This window comes from Podarcis gaigeae (assembly GCF_964106915.1).
Source record: "Podarcis gaigeae genome assembly, chromosome: 16".
In the NCBI taxonomy this organism is placed as follows: domain Eukaryota; kingdom Metazoa; phylum Chordata; class Lepidosauria; order Squamata; family Lacertidae; genus Podarcis; species Podarcis gaigeae.
In genome coordinates, this window is record NC_139693.1 from 38,449,495 (window position 1) to 38,476,220 (window position 26,726).

At 47.4% G+C, this 26,726-nt stretch overlaps 3 protein-coding genes across 8 annotated transcripts in view; 2 read left to right on the forward strand and 1 right to left on the reverse strand.

Moving 5' to 3' along the window:
- Positions 1-436: 436 nt before the first annotated feature.
- On the forward strand, positions 437-18,349 carry CDK2AP1 (cyclin dependent kinase 2 associated protein 1). Of its 3 annotated transcripts, XR_014559121.1 has the most exons (5): positions 11,055-11,445; positions 12,768-12,874; positions 14,750-14,876; positions 16,998-17,297; positions 17,344-18,349. XR_014559121.1 is itself a non-coding variant. In XM_083717795.1 (4 exons), the coding sequence occupies exons 1-4, from the start codon at positions 714-716 to the stop codon at positions 17,063-17,065; spliced, it is 384 nt and encodes a 127-aa protein (XP_083573921.1). In that variant the 5' UTR covers positions 437-713; the 3' UTR covers positions 17,066-18,349. The 3 variants fall into 3 exon arrangements, 2 of the variants coding, with proteins under 2 accessions (XP_083573921.1, XP_083573920.1); XM_083717795.1 differs by lacking the exon at positions 11,055-11,445 and adding an exon at positions 437-795 and having other exon boundaries at positions 16,998-18,349; XM_083717794.1 differs by having other exon boundaries at positions 16,998-18,349.
- MTRFR (mitochondrial translation release factor in rescue) lies at positions 18,293-26,592 on the reverse strand. 4 transcript variants are annotated; one of them, XM_083717767.1, is made up of 3 exons: positions 26,551-26,592; positions 21,675-21,980; positions 18,293-20,728 (listed from the first exon to the last, which is right to left on the reverse strand). In XM_083717767.1, exons 2-3 carry the CDS (start codon positions 21,954-21,956, stop codon positions 20,516-20,518), a joined length of 495 nt encoding a protein of 164 aa, XP_083573893.1. In that variant the 5' UTR covers positions 21,957-21,980; positions 26,551-26,592; the 3' UTR covers positions 18,293-20,515. The 4 variants fall into 4 exon arrangements, with proteins under 4 accessions (XP_083573893.1, XP_083573894.1, XP_083573891.1 ...); XM_083717768.1 differs by lacking the exon at positions 26,551-26,592 and adding an exon at positions 26,223-26,464; XM_083717765.1 differs by lacking the exon at positions 26,551-26,592 and adding an exon at positions 25,003-25,104.
- Positions 25,438-26,726, forward strand: part of MPHOSPH9 (M-phase phosphoprotein 9) — a 42,982-nt gene continuing 41,693 nt past the window's right edge. The window contains exon 1 of the mRNA XM_083716965.1: positions 25,438-25,625. The gene's annotated coding sequence lies outside the window, so the exon portion shown is untranslated. The remainder of the gene's footprint in view (positions 25,626-26,726) is intronic.

A 26,726-nucleotide genomic window follows, 5' to 3' on the forward strand; every position in this document is an offset into this window, starting at 1 on the left:
ATATCTTTAAAGCCTTTCCTGTATCCTAAACCATGGTTGCATTTATTTATTTTAAATTGTTGCAAATATTGAGCTTCTTTTTTTTTGTATTGGTGGGGAGATTAAACAACCAAGCAGTATGTACACGTTTTTCAACCGTTCCCTGCCCACCCTTTAATTTCTCTTCCCGCGCTCCCTAATTTTCTGAAACATCCCTCCAAGAATGGCTGCATCTGAAAACTTCTTTCCAAAATGTTTGTTTTTAAAACTCTGAAAACTTATTTTAAGGGGGTAAAAAAAACTGATGGTGATAATAAAGCTTGCACCTCTCTAGGCAGTAGATGGAATTCATTCCTTCCAATAATAGAGGAGGGAGGGAAATCTTGCACGTTTTCTGCACGGGATTCCAGAACTCCCTGGGCTGAGGTTCAACTTTTCCCTCCTCCTCTCCCCTCTTTCTGCCCCCCCCCTTCTTCCTCCTCCTCCTCCTCCTCGCGATGCATGGATGCGATCCTGCGCTGCCCAAGAGCGAGCGGCAATCTGTGTACATATAGATGTCTCTCTCTCTCTCTCTCTCCATATGTGACGCGGCCATATTTGCGGCGTGCGCTCGTCTCTGGCAGTAAACAAGCCCCAAAGTCTCGGGCAAGACAGACGGAGCGACGGACAGGCAGACGGAGCCCGAGGGAGCCGCGCCGTGGAATTTCAGGACATTTCGCCGCCTCCCCTCGCCCATGTCGCTGCTGCTGCTCGGCATGTCTTACAAGCCAAACTTGACCGCGCACATCGCGGCGGCGGCTCCCCCCATCAGCCAAGGTAAGGCGCCAACTCCGCCGGTCCCTCTCCGGGGCTTCTCGGCGCGGCGGCTTAAGCGCACGGAGGATCGCTATCCGGCACCGGCTCGCCTTTTGCAAGGGGGGGGGAGGGGAGCCCCGCTGGCCCCGGAGGCGAAGCAAGCGCCGCGCTGCGCCCTTGGAGAGATACCTGGGGGAGCCCCGCCGCCCGGAGACGGGCTCTCGCCTCCCTCCCCGCTCAGGTCAGATCCGCCGAGCTGATTCATCTCCGCCATTATGCACTTTTGGGGGGCGCCGGGGCGGGGGGGGGACACCCGAGCGGGTGCAAAGTTTGGCTGGGCGGCCAAGCCCCCTCCCCCGGCCAGGCTGCGCCCCGGGAAGGCGGCGGCATTGGCGGCGCCTGGGCGAGGGGGGCTCGGGGGCTGGGCGGGGGGGGGGAAGAAGGGGATCAAGGAGCGGCGGGTGGAGGATCGGTCCTGACGCCTCCTCCCCCCCCTTCCCCTCCATGATCGCCTCCCTAGAGCGGCTGATTGATTCGGATCAAGGCAGGAAGCGAGGCGCGCTGCACGCCTCGGCGAGGGCCGCTGCTGGTGGCGGGGCGCAAGTGCGCGAGGAGCCGGGCGGAGGAGGGAGAGGGGTTCGGGGAGCCGGCCACGTGCATGCGCCCCGCAAATGATACGGTTTTCATTTATTTATTGCATATATATATATATAAAATCTCCCACCTTTTCCTCCAAGGAGCTCAGGGTTCACTGCCAACTCTCCGCGTTTAACTTCCACGACAACCCTGGGAGGTAGGCTCCCCAAGGGTCGCATCCAGGGAGCTTCTTCGTGGCTGAGTGGGGTGGAGGGGATTCGCACCGGGGCCTCTCCCAGGTCCTAGTCGACACTCTCACCACTACACCACACTGTCTCTGATCTCATGCACCCTCCTGAAGATGAGAACCTTTGGAAGCGGCCTTATTGCAAATCACTATGTCTTTTCTCCCCATCAGCTGGTACCTGAGAGCCTCTTAACTGAAGGTGTGGCAGAGGGACCTGGGACCTGCAGGCAAAGCGTTTGCTGTAACCCAGGGTTCCCCCAGCTGCTTCAGTCAGCAAGCTTCAGACAGTGTGTCCATGGATTTGTGATTTAAGAGCATATTATTATTATTATTATTATTATTATTATTATTATATATTGCATTTCATTGTGAATTGCTAGGACAGGCCAGAAAAGCATTAAGTAGTTCACCAAGACTGTCAGCAGTTTTCAAGTGGTCCTTTAGCAGAAAAGTTTAGGAACTGGTGCTCTGAGACGCCTTGAGAGTGGCATGCTGCAAGGCAGGCTCACTGCTTGCTGAGTGTGCCATTCAGGAGATGTGTGCATCTGACTGATGGGCATTGCCCCAGGTGAAACTTCATTGTCACCAATATCTACTTCAGTGCATGTTCTCACATCCAGCTGCCTCTTGTGACCAAGTGATGTTCATGGATGTGTAAACTGCCCCTTAAACAAGACTTTACTGTTTAGAAAAGCTGGGTGTTTTGACCTTAATCTTCTTATCAGTTAAACTTGTCATTTGTGTGAAGAGAGAGCCTGGGTTGTTTTCAGTGTTAGTCATACTCCTAGTAGTCCCATTGAAATGAATAAACATTACAAAGGTCCATTAATTTCACTGGGTCCGCTTTTGAGTAGAACTTCATTGGAGAAAACCCTGTGTTTCACTTTCACTTTTGTTTCTACTGTTTTACTTTATTTTGCCTTTCTCTTCCACATCTTCCCCTTCCACACACACACAAAAAAGTTTCCTTCGGTTTAACTTTCCTCTTGCAAACTGCAGAAAACTCTCTCTGTGTTTTACAATACTTATATCCAGTGCTATTTTTCTGGAAAAAGAGGTGCTGGAACTCACCTCATTCTCTTAGAATGGTAATGGCGACCACCTGAGAGGTGCTGGAAGTTTCGGCTGAAAAAAAGCTCTGCTTATATACCACTTGAATAAAACACACAGAATATGCAGAATACACACAGAACCCTGATCTTTGTTTTTAAACAATACAGTATGTCTTTTACACATGGCTCTGGTTGATTGATCTTGAGTTTCCAGCAAAAGACAAAGTAAATTCAGCAGGCCCAAAATTTCCCGACTCCTGGTTTAGCATACTTGAGTCCTGAAAGACTCTCACATCAGCTTTTCCAAAGATCCTCACACTAAAAGTTGCATTTGAGGCTGCTATTGGGAACAGAAATAGTGTGGTGTCTCTATGGCGTATTCATGTGGGATTTCCTTGATTGCCCTCCAGCCTCTGCCTACTAGGCAACAGAGCCCCCTGAAGTCCTTTGAGGCAAGGGGGGGGGAGCAGCTGAGCTATGGAAGCTGCTTTATTAGGGCAAATGGGTCACTGCCCCACCAGCTCCCTGCAGTTTTGCCCCCCCCCCCCCCCGTCTTCTTAGAATCATAGAATTGTACAGTTGGCAGGGTCCACTGCCAGCCAGCTTCCTCACCGGGGAAGAAGGTGGGCAGAAACCTAGAACCAGTTGGCTCTGCCCCTCCTTGGCTTCACCCTCCTGTCGGTTCCCCCCCTTCTGCGCTGCTGGTCCCAGGGGGGTCTGGCCATCACTGCAGCTGGAAGCTCTTCAGGCCGAGAGAGAGGCAAGCCTGCCTTTGCTGGGAATTGCCAGGCAACCGCTCCCACTGAGGTCCTCTGAGGCAAGTGTAATTATTTCTGTGGTCATCCAGACTTTAAAGAGAAATTGCTCCAACCATAAGCAAAGGGGTGGGGGGGGGAGTGTATGCAAAGTTGCTCTGGGGGACTTCTTGATGGACAATTTCCATTTGCCTCCATTTCTTGGCTGCTACCTGAGAGTCTTGTCATTGGAGAGGCTGAGGATTGGACCTGGGGCTTTCTGCGCGGAAAGCCTGTTTTCTGCCCCGGAGCCTGGGTCCCCTGGCCTGGCAGTGCTCTCTGCCATGCACAGCTCAGCCCTCTGCACGTGGACTCAGAAGTCAGTTCCGCTGTGTGGGCAAAACCAGGCAAGTTCAGCAGAGTTACTACTATAACCAGATCCCCTGTCAGATGCAGATTTTTGTGACTGAGAGAGGACCCTGAGAATGAATATCTGCCTCAAATTGCCATTTGGGATTTCCTCTGTCTCTCTGTCTCCAAGGCTAAATTGGTCTGGCGTTTTGGTGTTCCTACAACTCTGAGGCAAATTAGGATCGGAGAGTGTGGTGGGCCTGTGACACGCAGTGAGCTTTACGGCTGAGTTGGCATCTGAGTCACATTCCCCTGAAGTCTGAGTCCACTATTCCACCTCTCTTTCCAAAGCAAGCGGAATCGCTTTTTTGAAGCATGTCCTTGAAGGCACGTGTGGAGAACCTTTGTCCCTCCCGGTGGTGCTACAACTCCCACCATCCCTGGCCGTTGGCCATGCTTGCTGGACTGATGGGACTTGTAGTTCATCAGCGACTGGAGGGCCAAACAGTCCCCACACCCGCTGTGAGGCAGTGGGTCAGGACTTGCCAATAGGCCTCAATGCCACAACCTGCCCACTTGCCCACCTTGTCGCTGCCGCCCACAGCTTTTTGGCTGGAGCAGTGCCAGCACCAGCAACTCCTTCCATGCTGAGGAAAGGTGATCAAGAGACAGAGAGGCTTAGGGGGAGACTGAGGGAAAAGGGCCAGAGGAGGTGTTGAAGGAAATTAGGAAGTGAGAGAAAACACTAGTATTTAATAAAATAATAATAATAATAATAATAATAATAATAATAATAATAATAATAATAATATAAAGCCACCTTGGCTGTTATTTACCCACCCTTGGCCTGAAGGTCCCAGGGTGGGTCTCAGCAATTTAAGATACAACATCAAAAACAGTTTAGAACAAATTGCAATCGCAAGAATAGGATGGAGTCAAATAAATAAGGAATTGAAAAGAGAACAAGAGGGGGAAACTCTAATAGAAGAAATGAATGAATGGAAAAGGTGAGGAAGGAGGAAAGACTGACAGTTTTTTTGAAGAGGAGGGAATAACTTACAAGTTGAGTGTGAAAGGAAAATGGGTGAAGAAATTATAGGACATGGGTAAAAAATACTTTGAGAGGTGTGGGGTGGGAAGGGGAAAATATAAAAGAAAAGCTGCTCCATTTACTGCCTCTGGCTCAGAAAAATCTGCTCAAAACTGAGGTTGGGTTGTCACAGTAGCTCCAAAGCAAATGTTTTTGAAGAAAAAACAGTGGCAAAGAATTTACCAATTTCCAAAGATGGATTGGGCATCTGTAGAAAATTCTATCGGTAGTCGCCAGGGCACGGCTTGATTAGCCCTGTCCTCCATGTGCCAGTATCTTGTGACTGCTGTTTTCAGCTCTCTTAAGTGGGCCCTGGAGGTAGAAAGTTTGCAGACCCCTCTGCTTCAAGGTTTAAGCTGTCCTGTTGAAATTAATAATTGGGACTATCTATTGTTGTAGCAGAAACTTAGCAGAAACTTAGACTTTGGTTTCTTAAAGCAAATGCTGCTGATTAAAGAGTTGTTTGAGCACATTTGAAAATTAATTTGTAGTTCTCTCTCTTTCTCTCACTCTGTGTGTCTAATTGTTTGTTTACTATGCATTTGAACACCCCTTAAGATACCATAACCAAATATTGCATGTTGGCTCCTAAGATCAAGCTGCAGGTTTTCACCCATGTTTGGATTCAGCTGGACACCATTTTGAATCAAGATGGTGGACTGAACATTTTCAGTCTGCACTATTTGAACCAGTGATGTCCAAAGGGATCAGGCAGACGGCCTTCTCGGTAGTCGCGCCCTCCCTGTGGAACACCCTCCCTTCATGCGTCGTCCTGGTGATTTGCAATGGGTTTTGTGCAGGAGAATGTCCTGACGGGTTGTGCCCTTCAAGACCCCTTGTCTGAGCCTTGTGTGTTCATATGCTTGGAGCCTTGGATTTGCAAATGTTTTTCTTCAGATGCCTCATTTTGGCTTTGGAGCTTCTAAATAGGACCCCTTACAGTGAGCAGAAGCAACATTTTATGTCTTTTTTAAAAAAAACACCTAAATCTGAGTGGAAACAAGGTATTTGGAGAGAAGACGTGTGGTGGCAACAGAGTCTCTTGGGTGTCAGTGGAAGCCCGTTTTTAATTCCAGTTTCTTGTGTAGGGATGCTGGTTTGGTTGCCCATCTATCCCCCCGCCCCCAGCAAAACATTTGCTTTTGTCCTGTGTTTTGGACAGAAGAATAATTGTGATGTTTTAGATGTGCTTGGACAAGGGACATCCTTCAAGAGTTGACCGAGGCAACTGGAACCAGTCTCTCCCCAAATCTCTTATGCTCTTTAACGAAACCTGATAATATAATAATTGCATTGTTATTGAAGGCCCTTCCACAACCATTTCCAGGGATGCTCAGCCTGTCCCCATTTCACCTGTACTGCTTCTTTGTGCCTCATCCATTCTATAGAGAAACTCTTTAGGTGGAATTGGGGAGGGGGGAAGGGAAGTAAATAGCACTCATCAGTTTCCAAAATGGTTTCTCTGTCTGCTTTGTACACCAGCCCTTCCTCTCGCTAAGCGCTAATGCCAGCACCCTGGCGTAAGGCCAAGGGAGTTAGACAAAGGAGCCCTGGCAATTGAATATCTCGGATTCTCAGTGATATGACTGCAAATGCTCCCTCTCTCTGATTAGGCAGCTTGGCTTGAGCGTTCAGGGCTGGAGGGGGCCTCTCTCAGCCATCCAAATGAAATACTACCCCCCCTTAACACACACACCCCCCAGATTCAGACCTGTAAACTCTAACTTTGTTTGCAGATATGAAGGCAGATTTCGCTTTTTAAATGTAGCAGGAATTAAGAGTGATTGCTGTGGCTTCCTTTACTCTCTTAGCCTGAAAAAGGCTGAAGAAAGAATGCTTTCCTGGTCAAATTTCTGCCTGTTGTGCTAATATTAAAGACACAGGAATTCTGGTTTTCAGAGGGGGGGGGGACTTAACCCCAGCCCCTTCTTCAAGCCAAATGTGTGGGAAATCCAAAGCCAATAATCATCAGCTGTGACCCACCCACCGTTGTGGGGCTGGAAAGTTTTGAAGGCCACTGTAGGCTCAGTAATGTCTTTTCTCTCCTCTACCCCAGTGTCATCCTGCATCTGAGTGTCCTTATGCATTCCAGGTGGCTATGATGTGTGTGAGGGGGGGGAGGCTTTTAAAGGGCTTTTTTGCTGCTGTTAATTACCCACTTAACTTTGATTTCCCCATCAATTAGGAAGCAGAGAGAAGGCAGCTCCCAAGCTCTGCAGAAGGGAAAATTTACTATACTGATGTGTATAACCTCTCTTAGGAGTGTCCCCATTGGACCTTGATGTATGCTCGCCCCCCTGCCCCCCCATTGGTTGCCCATCACTCTGGCAAAGTTCCTCATTAACACCAGTTTGAGGTGCCAACATTAAAAAAAATTCCTGCTCCTGTGGCTTTATAAACAGCCCAGCATATGGAAATTAAGTGGGGCTTTTCTTTGCAGGGAGCAAAACAATGGAAAGGCAGAATTTGTCTGTATCAGGCTGCTGTTGAAGGCACAGGAGCACCAACACTTAACAGTAAAAAGAAATAAAAGCTGGCAATACCAGTTATTTTCCTTCTCTTCATGGTTCCCCTGCAAGAATAGCCACTTTCCGTTCTGGCAGGACTCCTGAGCCTTAGAGGGAGAAATGCAGCAGGCAAACCTTTTTCCATTGCTATGCTGCAGTTGTTTGATAGTAAGCAACACCTGTGGAATATATCTTTCATATTATTTTCTTAAGTCACATTGAGTCATGTGCATTTGTATAAATAAAGCATCTAGCAAATTTCTTGCCTTGGTCATGGCCTGGATGAGAGCCTCAAACTGAAGCTCAATCCAGATAAGACGGAGACGCTGCTAGTTGGTGGTTCCCTAGACCAGATGGCGGAGGGGTTGTCTGCTCTTGATGGAGTAACATTGGTTCTGAAGGAGTCGGGTGCACAACTTGGAGGTCCTCCTGGATCCTTTGCTGTCGCTTGAGGCTGAGGCAGCCTTGATGGCACAGAACGTCTTCTGTCAGCTTTGACTGATGGCCCAGCTGTACCCTTATCCGGACAGGGACAGCCTAACTTCTGTTGTCTATACTGTGGTAACTTCTAGGTTAGATAACTGCAATGCCTTTTAAGTAGGGCTGCTTCTGCAGATGGTTCAGAAACCAGCTGGTGCAGAATTCAGTTGCTCACCGGGCCAGACGGTTTCAGCATCTAATGCCAATCCTGGCCCAAATGCACTGGCTGCCATTTAGTTTCCTGGTCCAATTCAAAGTGCTGGTTTTGATCTATAAATCCCTAAGCAGCTCAGGACCATAACACCTCAAGGCCTGCCTCTCCCCATATGAACCGACCTGGACCCTGCAACCATCCTCTGAGGCCCTTCTTTGTGTGCCTTCCCTACAAGAGGTCTGGAGGGTGGCAACACAAGAACAGGCCTTTTCTGCAGTGGCCCCTCATTTGTAGAAATCTCCCTGAGGAGGCTCATCTGGCGCCTTCATTACATGTATTTAGGTGCCAGGTAAAAACGTTTCTCTATGACCAGGTGTTTGGCTAATTAACATTCTATGGTTCTTAAAAATGTGTTTGTGGGAGAGAGGAGTTGTGGTTTGTTTCTGTTTTATGATGTATTTTTGTGTTGATAAACCTGTGATCTTCAGATGAAGGGTGCTATACAAAATATACTATTACTATTTATGGTACTGCTGCCAATGTAATACAGTACATGCCCTGGGAACTTATGGTGAAGGACAGGTAATTAACAATAATAATTTGCCAGTCATGTGGCTGTTAATAGCACAGGAACCCTATCAAAAAAGAGAGTGGAAATCCTAGCTGGAAGCCACTAACTAGGCTGCCTGCCCAAATTATTTATTTATTAGTTTTATATACCTTACCTTTGCCTAAGGTATATTACCGTGGACACGGATTCCCCACTGAAATGAACTGACTGGTGCATCTGGCCTGGGTGGGCTCCTGTCCTCCCTCTCCACCTTGGCATCCTTGCTCAAGAGGGGCTTGTTTTGTTCCTCCCAGCAGTAGTTTTGGGGGGTGGGCTCCTGTCCTCCCTCTCCACCTTGGCATCCTTGCTCAAGAGGGGCTTGTTTTGTTCCTCCCAGCAGTAGTTTTGGACATGCTTCATTCTGGATTGCTTGGGACAGAGTGCCGGCTGGCTTCTGGGTCTTGTACCAAGTAGCTGGGGGCAAGTGGGGGTGGGGCTCCTGCATGTTTAATAGGCAGCTACATCAGCGGAAATTCCCAACTACAATTTAGGTAGTTGTAAGTTGCCAACTTTTAAACGCTTGCTGAAAACTTATCTATTCCTCCAGGCTTAGGCAGGCAGATGAGACGTACACCCCCTCACAATGGTCTACTGATGTTTGTTTTTCATTTCTCTTTGCTTTTAATTTTTTTTGATTTTATTGTCTGGCTTTATGTTTTTATATTGTTGCAAACTGCTACGATATATTTTTAAGATACAGTTGTATATTATTTTTTATGATATTTTTTATTTTATGGTTATGGATATTGTTTATGTATTTTGTTGCGCAAATCACTTGCTATGGATCTTTCAGATCGTAAAGCGGTCTATAAATGGAAACAGCAGCAATAATAAGAGAGTAATGCCCCAGTGTATGGGGTGTTAGGCTTCCCTCTGGTGGGAGATGCATCATTCTCCTCCTGGGGTGGTTTGTCCACCAATGGTCCCCACTCTGCACTCAGCTCTCACCTGTAGCTCCTGGAAGCTGTCAATATGCAACAGCTGCCACAGCCCAGGAATGGCTTTGACTGGTTGGCTAAACCAGGCATGGGTAGCTGATGGGTCACAAACCCTCAGTGAATTAGGGACTTCTCTGCAAGCCTCAGCGCCTAGGGCTTGCCAATCAAAAGGTCGGCGGTTCGAATCCCTGCGGCGGGGTGCGCTCCCGTTGCTCGGTCCCAGCGCCTGCCAACCTAGCAGTTCGAAAGCACCCTCGGGTGCAAGTAGATAAATAGGGACCGCTTACTAGCGGGAAGGTAAACGGCGTTTCCGTGTGCAGCTCTGGCTCGCCAGAGCAGCGATGTCACGCTGGCCACGTGACCCGGAAGTGTCTCCGGACAGCGCTGGCCCCTGGCCTCTTGAGTGAGATGGGCGCACAACCCCAGAGTCTGTCAAGACTGGCCCGTACGGGCAGGGGTACCTTTACCTTTACCTTACCTGCATGCAAAGACGGACTCTGGTGGATTGAATGGATAGGACCAATAGTGGGTCCAAAGATGGGCGTAGCAAAAGGGGGGGCAACTGCCTCCCCCTAAATCAAATAAAAAAATAATAATACTTAACTAAGTGACCAATTGTGTCACAGATAGATTGGTTCTGTCCCCCCTAACATTGATCCAGCCCACCCTAATATGAATCGGCTACACCCAGGTCCAATGGTTAATAAGGTGGTTTCTGCACATGCTGTAGAGAAAAATGAGGGTTCGTCCACCTGGAAGGTGCCTTCTACGCCTCCTTTCAGCATCTCCTCCAAGCCAACCTGGTGCCAAATGTCTTGCTTTCCTTTCCTTTGGACCACATCAGTGAGACCCGAGTGTGAGTGTGTGTGTGTGTCTTGTTGTCTGGGCAGCCCAGGACCTCCGCATGTAGCCCAGCCTTGTTCCCCAAGGAGGTTGCTTTGGTGCCGCTAATATAGCCGTTTGCTTTGATTCCTGGAGGCGCAGTGCATTGTCTCGAGGCAGACGGGTGTCAAGAACAACAGTGCCCCTGAGCTATGACCAGTCTATGAAAGAACATAGGAAACTGCCTTAAGTCAGACCATTGGTTCCCCTCGTTCAGGGTGGTCTCTGCTGTGTGGCAGCAGCCTGCCAGAACTTCAGGCTGGGTTCTCTCCCAGCCTTTGCTGGAGATGCCAGGGAGGGGTGGATCCTGGGGCCGTCTGCACGCAAAGAATCAGGAGTAGCTGATGTTCGTTGAGACTGGTGGGGCAGAAGGTGGCAAGCTTAAATAGTAGGCAGCACCTGAGCCAATGGCAGGCACAGGCAATTCATGCTACCTTTGTCCACGGGGGGGCCTCCTTTTCCCTGCTGAGTTCTGCAAGGGCAGCGCTGAGGGTGATGAGACAGCAGCCGACAGGGAATGCCAGTGCCACCCCCCAAAAAAAAGACTAGCTGTAAGGAGGAAGGCAAGCAGGTGGGGGCTGCCACTGAGCGAGGGGCCCTTTGCTAGAGCAAAGCCAAGCCCATGCTATGCCTTTGACTGCCAGAAACCATCCGAAATCTGCCTCGGTAACTCCTACCATACTTTGCTGCTTTCCAAAGCTGGCCACATCTCGGAGCAGGGTTGCCCTTTAAAAGTTTGGCCTGGATTTGATGTCCTTTTTGGGGTGCAGGAACCCTTTCAGGATCCGGGGCTTTCAAAGCAAGCATGGCTATGTTTTTCTTTCTTTCCTTCCTTCCTTCCTTCCACCCTCCCACCCGCACCCTCCATCTGAGCTGAGCTGGCACAGCGACTAATGCGGCCATCTGCACTGTGCAAGGAGGGCTGGCACCGCAGCCAAGTCCAAAACCCTCCTTTTGTTCTCGGGGCCTGCTGCTGCGGTGCTGATAAGGCGCGCTCTGTGTTGGCCACTATGTCTTACTACGTCTTCGAGGCAGACGGCAAAGGATCAGGTAAAGGCACCCAAGGTTACCCAGTGGCTTGGCATCGGGGGGGGGAGCTTTGGGGGGACAGGGACGCTGGCTTAAACTCATCAGCAGCCTCTAGGGCAAGCTTAGGTGCGCTTCGGGGGAAGATGGCCCCAGGAGAAGGTGCGGGGGGGGGGGGGATGACATGCCAGTCCGGTTGGAGATCTTCAGGGCCTCCCTTCTCACCGTATTGCCTCCCCCACCCCGCATGTTTCCTGAACATTGCATGTTGCGCTCTGTTTTACAAAGGGAAGAGGCCCTAGCTCCTTATTGGTGAAGAGTACAGTGGTACCTCGAGTTACAGACGCTTCAGGTTACAGACTCTGCTAACCCAGAAATAGTACCTCGGGTTAAGAACTTTGCTTCAGGATGAGAACAGAAATCGTGCTGCGGCAGGAGGCCCCATTAACTAAAGTGGTACCTCAGGTTAAGAACAGTTTCAGGGTAAGAACGGACCTCCAGAACGAATTAAGTTATTAACCCAAGGTACCATTGTATCTGCTTTGTATGCAGAAAGTCTGGGGTTCAATCCCCAGCCTCTTTCGGTGGGGAGATCTGCTGACCATCAGCATGGCTAAAACTGAGTTAGACAGACCGGTGGTTTGTTTTGGTCTTCATGTGTATAGCTGAACAACAGGCTGCCTATGTGGGCACACCTCTCCAACAAATGGCTGGTGTTCTCCATTTTGGCAGCACTCATTGGCAGTCATGGGGAAGGGCTAGCCTGGCCAGGTGAGGAGTTTTGCAGCGATAGATCAGGGGATAGCGAAGCAGCACCCAGTCTGGGACACAGATGCCAAGGCTACAAATAACATTTTATTTATTCCCATCCACTTCCCTTTCCCCTTCTGCTCCTACAAGAGACCACCATTTCTGACAAAGGCCTATTAACCTTGCCACATCAGTTAAATAAATAAACGGTTATTTTTATACCACATATAGACTTTAGGTGAGCTGTTCACTTGTTGGACGGTCTCTCCATCTGCAATATGGGGAGAATAATGGTGACCTACTTTACAGGGTTCCTGTTAGGATGTCCAAGATAATCTATGTGAAGAACTCTGAGTGCTTGGGAAAAGCTTTCAGCAAATGTCAATGTGTTACGATTGCCATGGTGTCTCGTGCTTCTACTGATCAGGACAATATGGTGTTTATTTTTACCACTGCATTAGCATAGCTGGCAACTATTAGCGGAATGAGGAAGACAGGTACTGACCTTTCCAAACCAGAATGTTTAACCTGCTAGCTTTGTATCTTACTCAACATTTGGTAATCATTCTCACTTTGTATGTTTTCTTTTTCCAAAGCTGGGAACGTCCACTCTCCCTCCACCAGCATGGCAGGCTCAGGGCAATACAGACAGCTTATAAATGACTACGGACCCCCATCTCTAGGTTACACACAAGGAGTGCAGGTAAAAACTTCCAACATTCTGGGCTGCCAGCAGTGTGTCTCTTATGCCATTTATTCATTCATTTATGAACGAGTTCCCTTGAAACATCCCCAAGGGTTTGACAATAAAAAACATATATAAGGACAATTACAAATCCGACAGAAACAGACTGGGATAAGAACCTCATTTGAAAAGACTTGTTGGAAAAAAGGGAAGTTGTCTATATTATTAATTTATATACGTACACCACATACAGTTCCAAATTAGTAGTTTGCAAAATATGAAAACAGAGTGACAGAAAAGTTAGAATATAAATGTCCCCAATTAAAACAGTGCAGCAGTTAAAATCTGGAGATGGGCTGAGAAATCGAGGAAATGCCTGTGTAAGTCAACAAACTGGTCGTGATGTCATTTAATGGATTAAATTTAAGTGGATGGATTAAAATAAATATTACAGTTTCCAAACAGAAGTGATATTGACCAAATTCAGCACTGAGTGATTATGTGATTCAGGTACATGGCGTTTTTGCTGTGGGTGTGGCATTTAAGGGTTCATGTTTATTTGTTAACAAGCTTCTGTTTTTCACAAGCGTTGACCTGCTCGCTTCAATGATGGCATTAATAAATATTGCAGCTTTCACGTTCAAGTTGCTTTAAAGGCGCAGTGCTCCCTATTTGGGGCTTCCCTCGGGCTTGATCCGGAAGCTGCAGCTAGTGCAGAATGCTTCAGCACGGCTGCTGTCACGAATGTCTGCATAGAACCCCTCTGCTCAGGGATCTGCATTAGTTGCCAATTTCCCAGCAGCTACCCAGACAAGCTCAGTGTGTTGTTATTAACATATTAAGCCCTCAACAACCTGGGAACCAGTTTACTTGCAGGGTCGCCTTACCCCTTACATGCCCACTCAACTGTTGTGATATGTGGAACTGGAACACCTGTAAGAAATAGTTATCTTTGGGGGGAGGGGTTACACATTGTAACTCCCAGCCTGTCAACACCAGACAGACGTCTGATTGAAACATTTTTGTTTAGGCAAGCCTATGCAGATGGCTGTGGGCAGGATTCCTGTATTGCAGGGCGTTGGACTAGATGGCATTTGGGGTCCCTTCCCACTCTAATATTCTATGTGAAATGTTGATGTCTTTCTTCGTTTTAGCTACTATTGATTTTAATGATCTTTTAAATATTTTAAAGGACCCGTTTTTAACTGTTTTTATTGATAATGTTAATATTTGATAATTTTGTAAGCTGCTTAATAGGATTTCTTACAATCAAGCAATATATGTTTTTTCAAGTACAGTAAATAAATAAAATAATGAGGGGAAAACCCTCCCATCCCAATATAGCCTGCACTAAACAGCCACTTTTAGACTGCAATTCTATGCATGCTTTAGGTGGCGCTGTGGGTTAAAGCCTCAGCGCCTAGGACTTGCCGATCGCATGGTCGGCGGTTCGAATCCCCGTGGCGGGGTGCGCTCCAGTCGTTCAGTCCCAGCGCCTGCCAACCTAGCAGTTCGAAAGCACCCCCGGGTGCAAGTAGATAAATAGGGGCCGCTTACTAGCGGGAAGGTAAACGGCGTTTCCGTGTGCGGCTCTGGCTCGCCAGAGCAGCGATGTCACGCTGGCCACGTGACCCGGAAGTGTCTCCGGACAGCGCTGGCCCCTGGCCTCTTAAGTGAGATGGGCGCACAACCCCAGAGTCTGTCAAGACTGGCCCGTACGGGCAGGGGTACCTTTACCTTTTTCCCAAGAGTAATCCCCACTAATCAGAGCATGTGTAGGATTGCACTGTCACCCTGCAATTAATGAACTGATTGATTTGAGCTTTATTGTGGTGTGTTGGTTCTTGTGATTTGCTCTGCTCTAATTCAGACCCCATCTCTTTCTGCTGCCAGGGAACAAGTAGCAGTCAAGTACCACAGAGCAAGTATGCAGAACTTTTGGCCATCATAGAAGAATTAGGAAAAGAAATCAGGCCTACATATGCTGGAAGTAAAAGTGCCATGGAAAGGTTAAAACGAGGTAATGAAGCTAATATTGAGAGAAATATTTTAGGCCGTATCATTTACACTAAATCACTTGACTTAAGGACCTAGTCCACAAGACTATGAGGAAAAGGTCAAAAACACAGTATCTGATAAAGGTTTATTAATAAGAGTGGTCCAGGTTGGGCTTCTAGTGGCCCAGGAGCTCCCACTTTAAGCCAGCGTAGAAACGAAAACGCCACCTAGTCCCACCCAAAGAGAAGGCCACCCACTTCTAACCTGTGCAGTTCATACCAAGAGCATATGAAGTACCGTATTTTTCGCCCTATAGGACGCACCGGCCCATAGGACGCACCTAGTTTTCAGGGGGGGAAATCAAGTAAAAAAATATGATTTCCCCCCCGCAGTTCTGGGAGCAGTGGACAGGCTGCACGCAGCCTGTGCGCTACTCCAAGACCTTCTCCCTGCTTTTGTGGGAAGTGGCGGAATTCCCCCACCTCCCGCAAAAGCCCACAGGAGCCCAGCGTGACTCCTGCAGGCTTTTCGACCAGGAGGGAGAAGGGACTGAAACGGCCAGTCAGTCCCTTCTCCCTCCTCTAGGAAAAGCCCCCAAGAGCGGTGCGCTCTTTTAAAGGGTGTGCGGCTCCTGCAGGCTTTTCTAGGAGGTGGGGGAATTCCCCCCCCCCGTAGAAAAGCCAGCAGAAGCCGCGGAGCCCCTTTAAAGAGTGCACGGCTTTTGCCTGCTTTTGCGGGAGGTGGGGGCATTCCCCTACCTCCTAGAAAAGCCTGCAGGAGGCATGGAGAGTAGCGGGAAGGCGTCGTGCGCCTTCCTGCTGCCCCCCATCCTCTGCGGCTGGCGATGGGGGAAGCGCTGCTTTCCCCACCGTCAGCCTCAAAGCCAGGTTGGAGAGTAGCGGGAAGGCGTCGCGCGCCTTTCTGCTGCCCCCCATCCTCTGGGGCGGCAATGGGGGAAGCGCTGCTTTCCCCACCGCCAGCCTCAAAGAGCAGACTCTCCTGGCTTCAGGGAAGCAACGCGAAGCCTCCGGAGCGCAGGCTTCAGAGGCTTCGCGTTGCTATTGCTGAAGCCAAGGAGCCTGCATTCGCCCGATAAGACGCACACACATTTCCCCTTCATTTTTGGAGGGGAAAAAGTGCGTCTTATAGGGCGAAAAATACGGTAATAGATGACTTTTAACGTATAGGCGCTGTGGGTTAAACCACAGAGCCTCGGACTTGCCAATCAGAAGGTTGGCAGTTCGAATCCCAACAACGGGGTGAGCTCCTGTTGCTCAGTCCCTTCTCCTGCCCACCTAGCAGTTCGAAAGCACATCAAACTGCAAGTAGATAAATAGGTACTGCTCTGGTGGGAAGGTAAACGGCTTTTCCGTGCGCTGCTCTGGTTTGCCCGAAGCGGCTTAGTCATGCTGGCCACATGACCCGGAAGCTGTTTGCTGGCTCCCTCAGTTAATAAAGTGAGATGAGTGCCGCAACTCCAGAGACAGCCACGACTAACAGTCAGGGGTCCCTTTACCATGACTGAAGACTGACTGTTCTGATACCTGGCAACTCCTCCCAGCCCCAGTCAGCATAGCCAATGATCAGGGCTAATGAGAGTTGCAGTTCAGCAACATTTGGATGGCACCATCTTGGATACACCTGGATTAATGGGTTGCTATGCGCCTGTTGCCCTGGCCACCTAGAAACATGCTTTGCCCCTCTCCAAAAGTATTTAAAGATAATACTTTCTTCCTTACAAAAAATGCTGCAATGGTCACTGAACCGCTTCAGAAAAAGGGGGAAATATATAACTCAAAGGCATGCTACACCAAGGAAGTTCTCCGGCAAATGTCCCAGTGAAATGAAAAAAACAGCTATTCCTTCATATGAAGCTGGCAAAAAGTCAGTGCCTCCCAAACTGTATATAGTTCTTAAACCGAGGCGCACTTTCCTTAATGAGGCCTCCTGCCGCCGGTGCCCTTCCACCGTTTGGATTCTGTTCTTAGACCAAGGTAAAGTTCGCAAAGCGGGACACTTCTTCCAGTTTCGCAGAGTTCGTAAACCGAATTGTTCGTAAACAGGAGTGTTCTTAAACTGAGGTACCACTGTATTGCTTTTGTAAAAGTAAACACAAGCAGACTTTATGTTACTTATTTTGCAGGCATCATTCACGCCAGAGGACTAGTCCGAGAGTGTTTGGCAGAGACTGAGCGCAATGCAAGATCCTAGCATCTCTTCCCGTGGCTGCAAGATTTTTCCACCTCTTATGAAAAAGGGACACCAGTTCCTTTGGAGACTACAGAAGGCATTCAGAGAGATCCCTTAATTTGACTCTACCACTCCCCCCCCCACTGCCATTTCCAAGAATGTGGGCCGCAATCCAAAGTAGCACTTGGGAGGCAACCAAGGGCTTCTGTGCCCAGTGGAAAGTTTGAATCCCCCCAACTAATACATCCACCCTGTGCCATACTTCAATCGGCTTTTGAAATGCCGCTTGGTTTCAAAAGCAGCTCACCATCCAGCATGGGGGGCATTGGTTTGAGAAAGTCCAAAGGTCCCCTTAGGTGGATAAAACATGTGCTGTCTTTTTTTCTTCTGGATCCTGGCCATAGTCAAGAAGATTATCCTTCCTCTTATTTAAAGTGGAGTTTGCAGTATATCATTTGAAGCATTCCCTGAATTAGCTGATTTTTTTTATTTAAAAACAACTGCATTCCTCTCACTTAATTCTCTGTTCTGCCTCAGGTTGCTCCTTCAACTAACAGTGTTCCCCATATCCAGTGGTTTTCAAACTGCATTCTAGGAAAGGTCTATGGCTCCTTAGCTTTCTAGGGACTTCTCAGTAACAATATCAGTAATGTTGGACACGCTCCCCTGAAAAGGGAGCTCCTCTGCTGCCGCCAGTATTCCTGTGTAATGTAAAAGGAGCACTGGTTATGTTCTAGGTTGCAAGGTATGGTTATGTGGGGCATTGGCAAAGCTAAGCAGCTCCAGACATCACACCCCATGGATTGGGTGTACGCACCCCAGAGTCCTCTGCAGTGCAGCAGACTTCCTATGGCAAACAATCAGCCTTTGCAGAACAGCAGAGGAGTAAAGGGCTCCTTGAAAGCAAAATTTGAAAACAGCTGCCTTAATCCTCAAGCATTCATTTGGCTTCACCACTAAACCATTTCTTACCAGACTCCTTTAATTTTGAGTACAGATATTGTTTTTTGTTTCACCAGCTGACAGCCTAATTTCTAATTTGGTGCACGCACCATAAATTTTGTTCAAAAATTATCCCCCCGCCCCACCATTTTGCATGATTGTTAGTGTTTCCATTAAAAGTGCATGAGTTCTACAAAAAGACTATTCTAACCTGTCACAGGCCCCAAAAGCAACTCTATTCCCCCAGATTTAAATTGTAACTTTGCCAAAAAAAAAAAAAATCCAAATAAGTGACTAAAACTGTTATTTGCATCTTTGTATGTATTTATTACTTGACGTAATAAAGCTTATTTTCATTAACAATTTGGTACTGTTAAGCAGCAGAGGCCCAATTACTCAAAAGCATTAAAGCATAGAATTATTGGAACATCTGAGAGATCCCTCAGGAAATCCAGCATAGGAACTTGGTGATGTGGAAGCATAAAGGATAAAAATAAGGTAAGCAAGCATGATGGGGGAATTACCCCTTACACCATTCTGAACATGCAATATCCAGTGACATCACACAGACCCATTGAGCTCAGTGAACTTCATTGGTCTATAAAAGAGCTTTCCAAACTGTGTCACAACACGTTAGTGTGTTGGCTGCAAAGTGTAGGTGTGTTGCACGAATGCTCTAATAAGGGGGTTAGTTTGGCTGTCAGTTTGCTAGTAAAACTGAATTACCCTGTTGCGAAATATGCATGTCTAAAAAGTTTGTCACCAACATGCGAAGATTGAAAAGCTCTGGTCTATGACATAGTTGGTGGTCAGCCGGTACTACTCATGGGTTCCCGTTTCCCTCCAAATCCACTTTCCAGCATTGTCAACGGTTGCTTTAAAGAGATGGAGGCTTCTGCTGGTGGGTGTTCAACCTTCCTGACTGACGACCTCTACCTCACCAGAGTGTATGCAACCACCCAAAAACTCTTGAGGAATGCTGGAAGAAGTGGCAGAAGCCACCTTGACACCTTCACTTGAGCTGAGAAGCCTTAGCAGAACTGGCTTTCATTATACATTATATAGAGCAGGGGTGGAAAATTTGGGACACTCCAGCTATCAGACTACAGTTCCCTTCACCCTTTTCCATTGGACCTTGATGAACAGGGCTGATTGGAGCCCAACAAAATATGGAGGGCCACATCCTTGCCTTAGAGGGTTCCACTGGTCCCATAAAGTGCCACCACCATTTGCCAGGAAAGGGAGTTGCTGCTCTGTTCTCTGCTGTGTTTAGGCCATCGGTTAGCCAGAGTGAGCTTCAAGTTCAGCAGCAGGTGACAAAAAGGGACCACTGTTCTAGCATGTCCCTATAATGAAGTATCATTCCACCTTGGTTGAAAGCAACTTTCAGCTTGAGGTTTTTGGTTTGTTTGTTTCAGCATCCATACTTGCTTGTTCACTTGTCTCTGCCACAGATAGGACCCACTGGACATCCACTCCAGCACTGTTGAGGCAAAGCAGAACATTTATGGAGGGAACATATGGCCTTCCAGATGTTGTCAGACTCCCAACCCTCTTCAGCCTCTTTCAGCAAGGCCAATGATTGGGGTTGATGGGGAAAGAAGTCCAAAAGCCACTAGAGCACGACAGGTTCTCCATCCCTGCTGTAGTGCTTGAGATTAATGCCTCGCTGCTATATTCTGCAGGCGGCAAAGTAAGAGATCCAGCTAATCCTGGGCTAGGCCACTCTTTTTCAACCTTGGATTCTCAGCTGTTGTTGAACTACAACTTCCATCATCCCTGATCATTGGCTAAGATGGCTGGGGATGATGGGAAAACGGGGGCTCCCAACACACATACACCTGAGAACTCAAGGTTGAAGAACCCAGGGTTAGACACCACATACTTGGTGGCTTTGCCACTCCACTGCATCCCATGCTGTTCTAGTTTTATGGCTCTGCTTGGGTGTCGTGCAGTTCTCATTTTGCATGCCTTGTGCCGAATGCTGACACAATGCTGGGAACACGCCACACCCACTGCTTCATGGCTGCAGAGTAGAGTGGCCAACACACGCATGGCCTATTTTGGGTAATGACCTGATGACAGAGGCTAGGGCAGGGCTTGCAGCTAAGCGTTGCTTGTCCACAACCACAAAACCACTGATGTGTTATTACCGAAAGGCAACTGGGCACCAATTCCTGAAAGTGTGGACAGGAAGTCTCCCTACTCCTGCCTTAAAACAAGGGGCATCCATCTGGTTCCATCTGGAACATGTTTGAACATGTAACTTCTTAAGAGTGAGGCAAGGTTGGTTTGTAGGCTCAATTGCTGGTTACCGCAAAGGTAGAAAAGCTCTTTTCCATCTGAAATGATGGAATGATGAACATCTACAAACGTCACAGTGTACCATCACTTGCATTTCTGCCTCTGAACTGCAAGCAGTTTTTCTCACAATTCTAAAAAACCACAGCCAAGCAAGTGTCCCCCTCCCAGGCACACCAAATTGGATGAGGTTTATTTTAAACAAAACCCACAACTACCCAATCCTGTTTATTTGTCCTCTAATGCTTGCATTTCTTTCAAATGCCTTTTCCTTTCAAGATTTTCTTTCGCTCGCCTCTTCTTCTCTTGCTTTTTCTTCTGAAATTCCTGTTTCTCCTTAACGACGTCACTGGTTTCACCTTTGTAGAAAACATCCACTTTCTCCTGGAGGATCTCTCTAGCTTTTTTACGGTTCTGCTCCACTGATCTTGTCTGATGGCACTAGAAGGAGGGCGGGGAGAAAAAATAATTTGCTTAGGGGATTGGAGCCAGCCCCAACCTGAAAGTTAGAATGCTATTGCAGGCCTGGTGATACAGAACTACTTTGTCTGGGAAAGATAATTCTCAGAGAAGGAAGCAGATGAGAAGGCTAGAGAGGCACAAAAGGACTCTAGAAGCTTGAAAGAGTGATTTCACCCCATCTTGTAGCGCTGTGGTAGAAAGCAGGGTTTTGAACATTGCGATGTACCACCAGATCACAACGTTTGCCTGGTGATACATTGCAGTGTTGAAAACCTGACACTGCCCACCCCTACTCTACTGATGAAATGGCAGTTCAGTCTCCGCCTGTTGAAAGGTGCCTTTGTCATCTGTTTCCTACCTCACAGAATCATGATTTCAAGAACTACCTATAGACTCTTGGTGGATGCACCACATGCTGACAATTCCTTTGGATTAGACTCCCAAAACGGATTTTCTCATGAATCTGACTGGAGATAGCCAACATGGTGCTCACCAGATGTTTTGGATTACATTTCCCAGGATCGCTGCAACATCACTGTCAGGGAAGACTGCTTTGAGGTTATTTCTACAATCAAGTGATACACAAATTTTATGAAAATGGAATTATTGTCCAAAATGTATGAAGGGCACCATGTGAGTTATCCCTGCTCTACCCATTCTAGCTGCTATGACCTGGATGCTACACATGGGGCTTCTCAGGAATGTGAAGAACGCACACCTCAGCCTTATTAGCCCATATGCCTATCCAACAGTATATAGTTTTTCGTGGTATGAAAGCTTCCTGGCTGATCACCTGAGCACGACTCTCACTCCAGTGGACAAGCTTTTTACAAACCTCTGTTGTACTAAACACTGTATTATGTGAAGCAGAAAACTAGTGAAACTTGCCACAGAAGCAGACGTGGAGCAAAGTCAAGCAACTCACCTTGACTACAATTCCTGAAGGAAGATGTTTCAGGACCACACAGTTACTGGTTTTATTGGTTGCTTGGCCTCCGGGTCCAGAGCCACGGACAAACTGCTCTTCTAGGTCAGCCTCGTCTAGAGGAAGGAGGTCTCTGAAGCTCTTTTTTCCCACTTCAAGGAGCAATGGTCTGGGCCACCAAGGCATTAAAAAACGTGACTTCCACCAAAGCCTTGATGCCAAAGGGAAACCACTTAGTCCATTCAATGTGTTTGTCAAGAGCGGTAAACTTGAGGGAGGCATAGAAAACTCTGGAGATGAGGACTCCTAATTTAAACAATAGGAGAGAAGCCAAGAAAATACTCATAAGTAACTGTCAATATATCTGGCCCTAACATTCAGTGGAACATAGGAAGAAGAATTATACTGAGTGAGACCATTGGTCTATCTAGCTCAGTACTGTCTTCACTGACTGGCAGAGGCTCTCCATGATTTCAGGCAGGGTTCTTGCCCAGCCCTATCTGAAGCTGCCAGGGATTGACCCTGTGACCATGAAGGCACAAAGCAGTTGCTTACTATTCAGCCACAGCCTTTTGTACACATGCACTTTATGGTGCTGTGCTTTTGGTGGTGGAGGATGGGACCCATTTTTTTTTAATTTTTCTCAGACTACACCACTGCAGTGTGGAATGCAAGCTGTCTGTTTTCATTGACTCTGCTGACTTCACATTACATTCCAGGGTAGCAGGAGAGGACTTAACTGTCAAAAGAAATGATATCCTGTCTGATGATTTAATCCCACCCATGACACCACACAACACCAACATCTCATATGATGCGGGTAGGGCTGTGATATAGTTGCTATCCTCCCTTTGAGCCTTCTCCACCCCTGAAGTCTCTCCCCCTCCCAGTCCCCAAACTGAAATACCATCTTGTTACTAAACAGTACAGGGTGCTTTTCCAACTTCTGGCTGAAGTTAATCTTTTCCTGGAAAAAAAAGAGAGGAGTAAAAAAACTGGCCACGGTCTTTTTCTGTTACTCAGACAAGTGGCAATTAACCTTTCCAGCTTGATGTCTCTTTTTCTGAGAACAAAGCCACTCTATGATTAAGGGAGCAAGACTAACAGCCTGATTCTAACACCTGCCACATCTGAACACTCACTTGGCCACTGTGCCAGCACACAAATCGTGGAATGTGGCCTTGGAAGTATTTATCCACAGGTACTCCAATCTTCACCATGATCAAATTGAAAAGGCTTCGGGGTCAAGATAATGCTGCTACACACACATTATTAGGAACCTTTTGCTTTATTTGAGCGATTTATCCAACCATCTGTTTTATGTATATTGGACCAATTGTAAATCATTTATTTGCTTAAATTAAAAACACAAACTGAAAGGACTTCCATTTCTGTAGAGGAAGACCAAACAGGTTTCTGCTCACAGTACCCCTTAGCAATTGCTAATCCAAAGGGTACAGAAAAACCAAATATTTTCAATGAGCCAAAATGCTCACTTGGTGGCACCAGAAACCAAGAGATAGGGGAGGAAGTAAATGCTTCCTTGCAAAACCAGAATTGTAATTATTATAAAATGACAGGGCTATAGAAATCACCAATATCACTACTGATTTGTCTGGACAAATTCCAAGCAATAGTCAGAAGTGGAAAACACATCTTCACCCAGAAGAGCACTGATTATACAGATAAGTAGGAGGTCATGCTGCAGCTGCTGGTCACATGTTCCATGATGGCACTGCCCTGGAATGCTTAACCCTGAACTGGTCTGTGGGCAAACAGAGGCGCTTCATTTTGCTAAAATGATTCTAAATATATGCCTTTTGGGTTTCCAGCTTAAGTATGTCTGGATTTGGCAAAAGTAATAAAACAGTTTTCAAAGAAAGTGATCAAGCAACGGGAATAAAGCAGCTCTTTGCTCTTCCTTAGGACTGCCAGGCTGCAACTTGGTCTACGAAGTAACTTTATTTTCCCTGACAATGCAGTGAAAACAGATTCAACCCTTTTTCTTCCACCAAATCCTTCCCCTATCCCAACCTTTGCTAGCACAGTACCTTTCACAGGGGATGCTGGAGAATTCTGACCAAAAAGAAATGGAAACAGGAATTGCCAATTATATGCCCCATCCAGCACACAAATCAATCCAGCGAATATTATTCACTGTTGTTGCTGTTGCTTTCACTCCACAAACAATATGCAACTGATTACTCCCCTTTCCATTTGCATGGATATGTCACTTACATCATCAGTTACTTAAGTTATGTAATTTTGCTACAGTGGACAGCAAGATGAATAATGTGGGTTTTGGTGGAAGACAAGCTGCAGTGCAACAGAAACAGCGCTGCTTGCAATGAATAAAGGGTGAAATAGAAAACAATGCCTTACAGCTCTACTATCCAGATTTCTTGGACTACAACTCCCATTAGACTGAGCCAGGTGATGGTGATTGTAATCTGTAACATCTGAAAAGCACTATGATGGCAAAGGCTACCTAGACAAGTTGAATACTGCAGGAGGGGAGTCTTCTTGTGCTTAGGTCCTGCATGTGGGTTTGTCACTGTGAGAAGATGCTGGATTAGATGGGGCACTGGCCTGATCCAACAGGCTCCTCTTATGTTCTTATTCTGTTGTCCAGTCCCTCCCATGTCTACTGTAATAAATAATGTGACAGGCAGGTGAGGGAGTACATAACAAGAACTGAAAGGAGAGAGGACAGGAGATCATATTGCTTTTTCATCTCTCAGTGCATTTGGAAATTTAAATACATAGTGCAGGTTTCTTCCTCCTCTTACCACCCACAGTATTAAATTAATAGGGCAACTAATCCCAGTAACTTTAAACTGAATTTCAGGATACTGCCAAGAAATAAGTAGTGGGTGGAAGAAAGAAAAGCTTAGCCAAAAATGGAATATAGTTGATTCAGCTTTTTTAAAAAGCAGCAGCAGCCAAAATAGGTTACTGAAGTCAAACAATGGAATAATGAGATTTGATAAATAATGGTACTGAGTTTTTTAAATAAATATATACCATACCTTCTAGTTTAAGAAGGCAATTAAAAAACAAAAAACGTTAAAGTACACCTCCCTTCTAAGGTTTCACTGATGCCAGCATCTGTTAATGATATTCTGCTCTCTCCTGCCCCCAAGATACCAGCAGAGCATTTCCAATTTGAAGGCTCCATTCCAGAGCAACACCATCATAAAACAGAATGTGTCCACCAGCCACAAAACTCCAGCTTCTCTGTTCAAGAAATGCGGTCTTCCAGATGATGATGCATTTCTGATGCCAATTTAAACAATTAAAAATAAAATAAAAAATGAACAAAACATACCCCCTCAAGCATTTTGTTTGAAATGAAGTACGCTGCTTTGAAGACACGTTCCCCACTGCTCATCTTCCCATCCACCCACCCCATTTCACTCTGTGCTGAAGTCACAATCCACTGCTGGCCACATCAGTTGCCAGGGGAAAAGGCTGCATCAGGATTTCCTCTGTAGGACCTCCTAGGAAGACTGCAAGGCATTGCAACCAAATGCTAGATTAAACACAAGTTGGCCACCGTTCATCATGGCAAGAGTGAGTAGATGTTGCTATACTTTTGTGTCTGGGTTTTCAAAACGAGGTAAGGCTCTGCAAACAGCTAGGCAGCTGCCAGGGGAAAATACAAACTTGTCTGCTGACCCTTCCAGCCTAATGCTGCTCTAGTAGCCCAATTGCTCCCAGTCTCCCTTGATGTCCTGGTGACATGGTTTCCATGGTGCAATTTTAAGGGTTTGGTTTCTAAGTCAAAAGGAACAGGCATCCTGCCTGTCATGTTCCTGCCCCTGTTTTATAAGTGGAAGACTCCAGGCTACATGCTGTAGGTGCAACAAGAAGACTCCTGGGCTCAATTCTTGGCTCTGGACGTGCTTGGGCAGCAAGACTCTGGGTTGCAATTCCAGCTCCACATCTGAGGTGAAGATGCAGCAGAACTTCTATATTCCATCCCTGACACACAAGAGACAGGGTGGGACTCCTGTTTTTGTGGGCTGGGACAGGTAGTCAGTACTCCTGGGGCTTAAAGGTGATTGCAGGGGAAGAGGATTCATTGACTTTGTAGTTTTTGCGGGGAGAATAGAAAAGCTCTTTGTTTTGGAGGTGAGGGTGGGAAGGGGGAGAAAGAATGCTGAGTCCTGCCTTTTCAAATGATGCAGTGTGGAGGAAAGGCTCCTGGGTCTCTCCTGGTTGTGGATGGTGCTGGGCACAGAAAGCGAGGGGTCTTTTTTTTTTTTGGAGGGGTGAGAAGTTTGAGAGCCAGGTGGTGCAGTGGTTAGAGCAGACTTTCTCAATCTCTGGTCCCCAGACGTGGTTGGACTACAACTCCCATCATTCCTGACTGCTGGCCCTTCTCATTAGGGATGATGGGAATTGAAGTCCAACAACATCTGGGGACCCAAGATCGAGGAAGTCTGGGTTGGTGTGTCAGACGAGGACCTCACAGACCCAACTTCAAATCCCCCCCCCCCCAAGCATGAAGCTCCCTGAATGATCTTGGGCCAGTCGCTGACCTACCTCACAGGCTTGTGGTGGTGATTAAAGGAAGGCGGGAAGAATCATGTGCTCGTCACGTTGAGCTCCATGAACAAAAGGGTGGGCTATAAATGCAAAAAATACACGACTAAGGTTGGGGCTCCTGGGTCCTCCTTGGTGAAGGGCTACTAGATTCCGGTTTTGTAGGGGGGGAGGTTTGGGGGCGGGGGCGCAGGACTCCTGGGTTTCTTCAGCAACTGAGCGAAAGGCCTCTCAATCGATGGCCGAGGTGGGGACCGGGAACCCCGCACGCTGCACCTCCACCTAGGCCGGAGGAAAAGCAGAAAACCGCTGTGCTGACGCCTCTTACCTACTGCGGTTCGGGTCAGCTCGCCTGAGGGAAGAAGGCCCCAGCCTGTGTGCGCATGCGCCGCCTATTTACTTCGCTGAGCCGAGGGAGAGAAAGAGAGAGCGCCCCCGCCCGCCACTCCATGAAGGTTCCACTCCAACAGGGGCGGAGGAAAGCCAATCACAGAGCACGACCCG

Bases quoted from the DNA above. Each gene is read 5' to 3' on its own strand.
- CDK2AP1 (XM_083717794.1), top strand. From the start codon at position 11,289: ATGCGGCCATCTGCACTGTGCAAGGAGGGCTGGCACCGCAGCCAAGTC. The intron at 11,446-12,767 runs GTAAAGGCACCC...CTTTTTCCAAAG, and splicing joins GGCAGACGGCAAAGGATCAG to CTGGGAACGTCCACTCTCCC. The intron at 12,875-14,749 runs GTAAAAACTTCC...TTCTGCTGCCAG, and splicing joins GTTACACACAAGGAGTGCAG to GGAACAAGTAGCAGTCAAGT.
- MTRFR (XM_083717765.1), bottom strand. From the start codon at position 25,086: ATGGGGTGGGTGGATGGGAAGATGAGCAGTGGGGAACGTGTCTTCAAA. The intron at 21,981-25,002 runs GTATGTTTTGTT...TGTTTAAATTAG, and splicing joins CAAACAAAATGCTTGAGGGG to GAGTCCTCATCTCCAGAGTT. The intron at 20,729-21,674 runs GTGAGTTGCTTG...CCCTCCTTCTAG, and splicing joins CTTCAGGAATTGTAGTCAAG to TGCCATCAGACAAGATCAGT.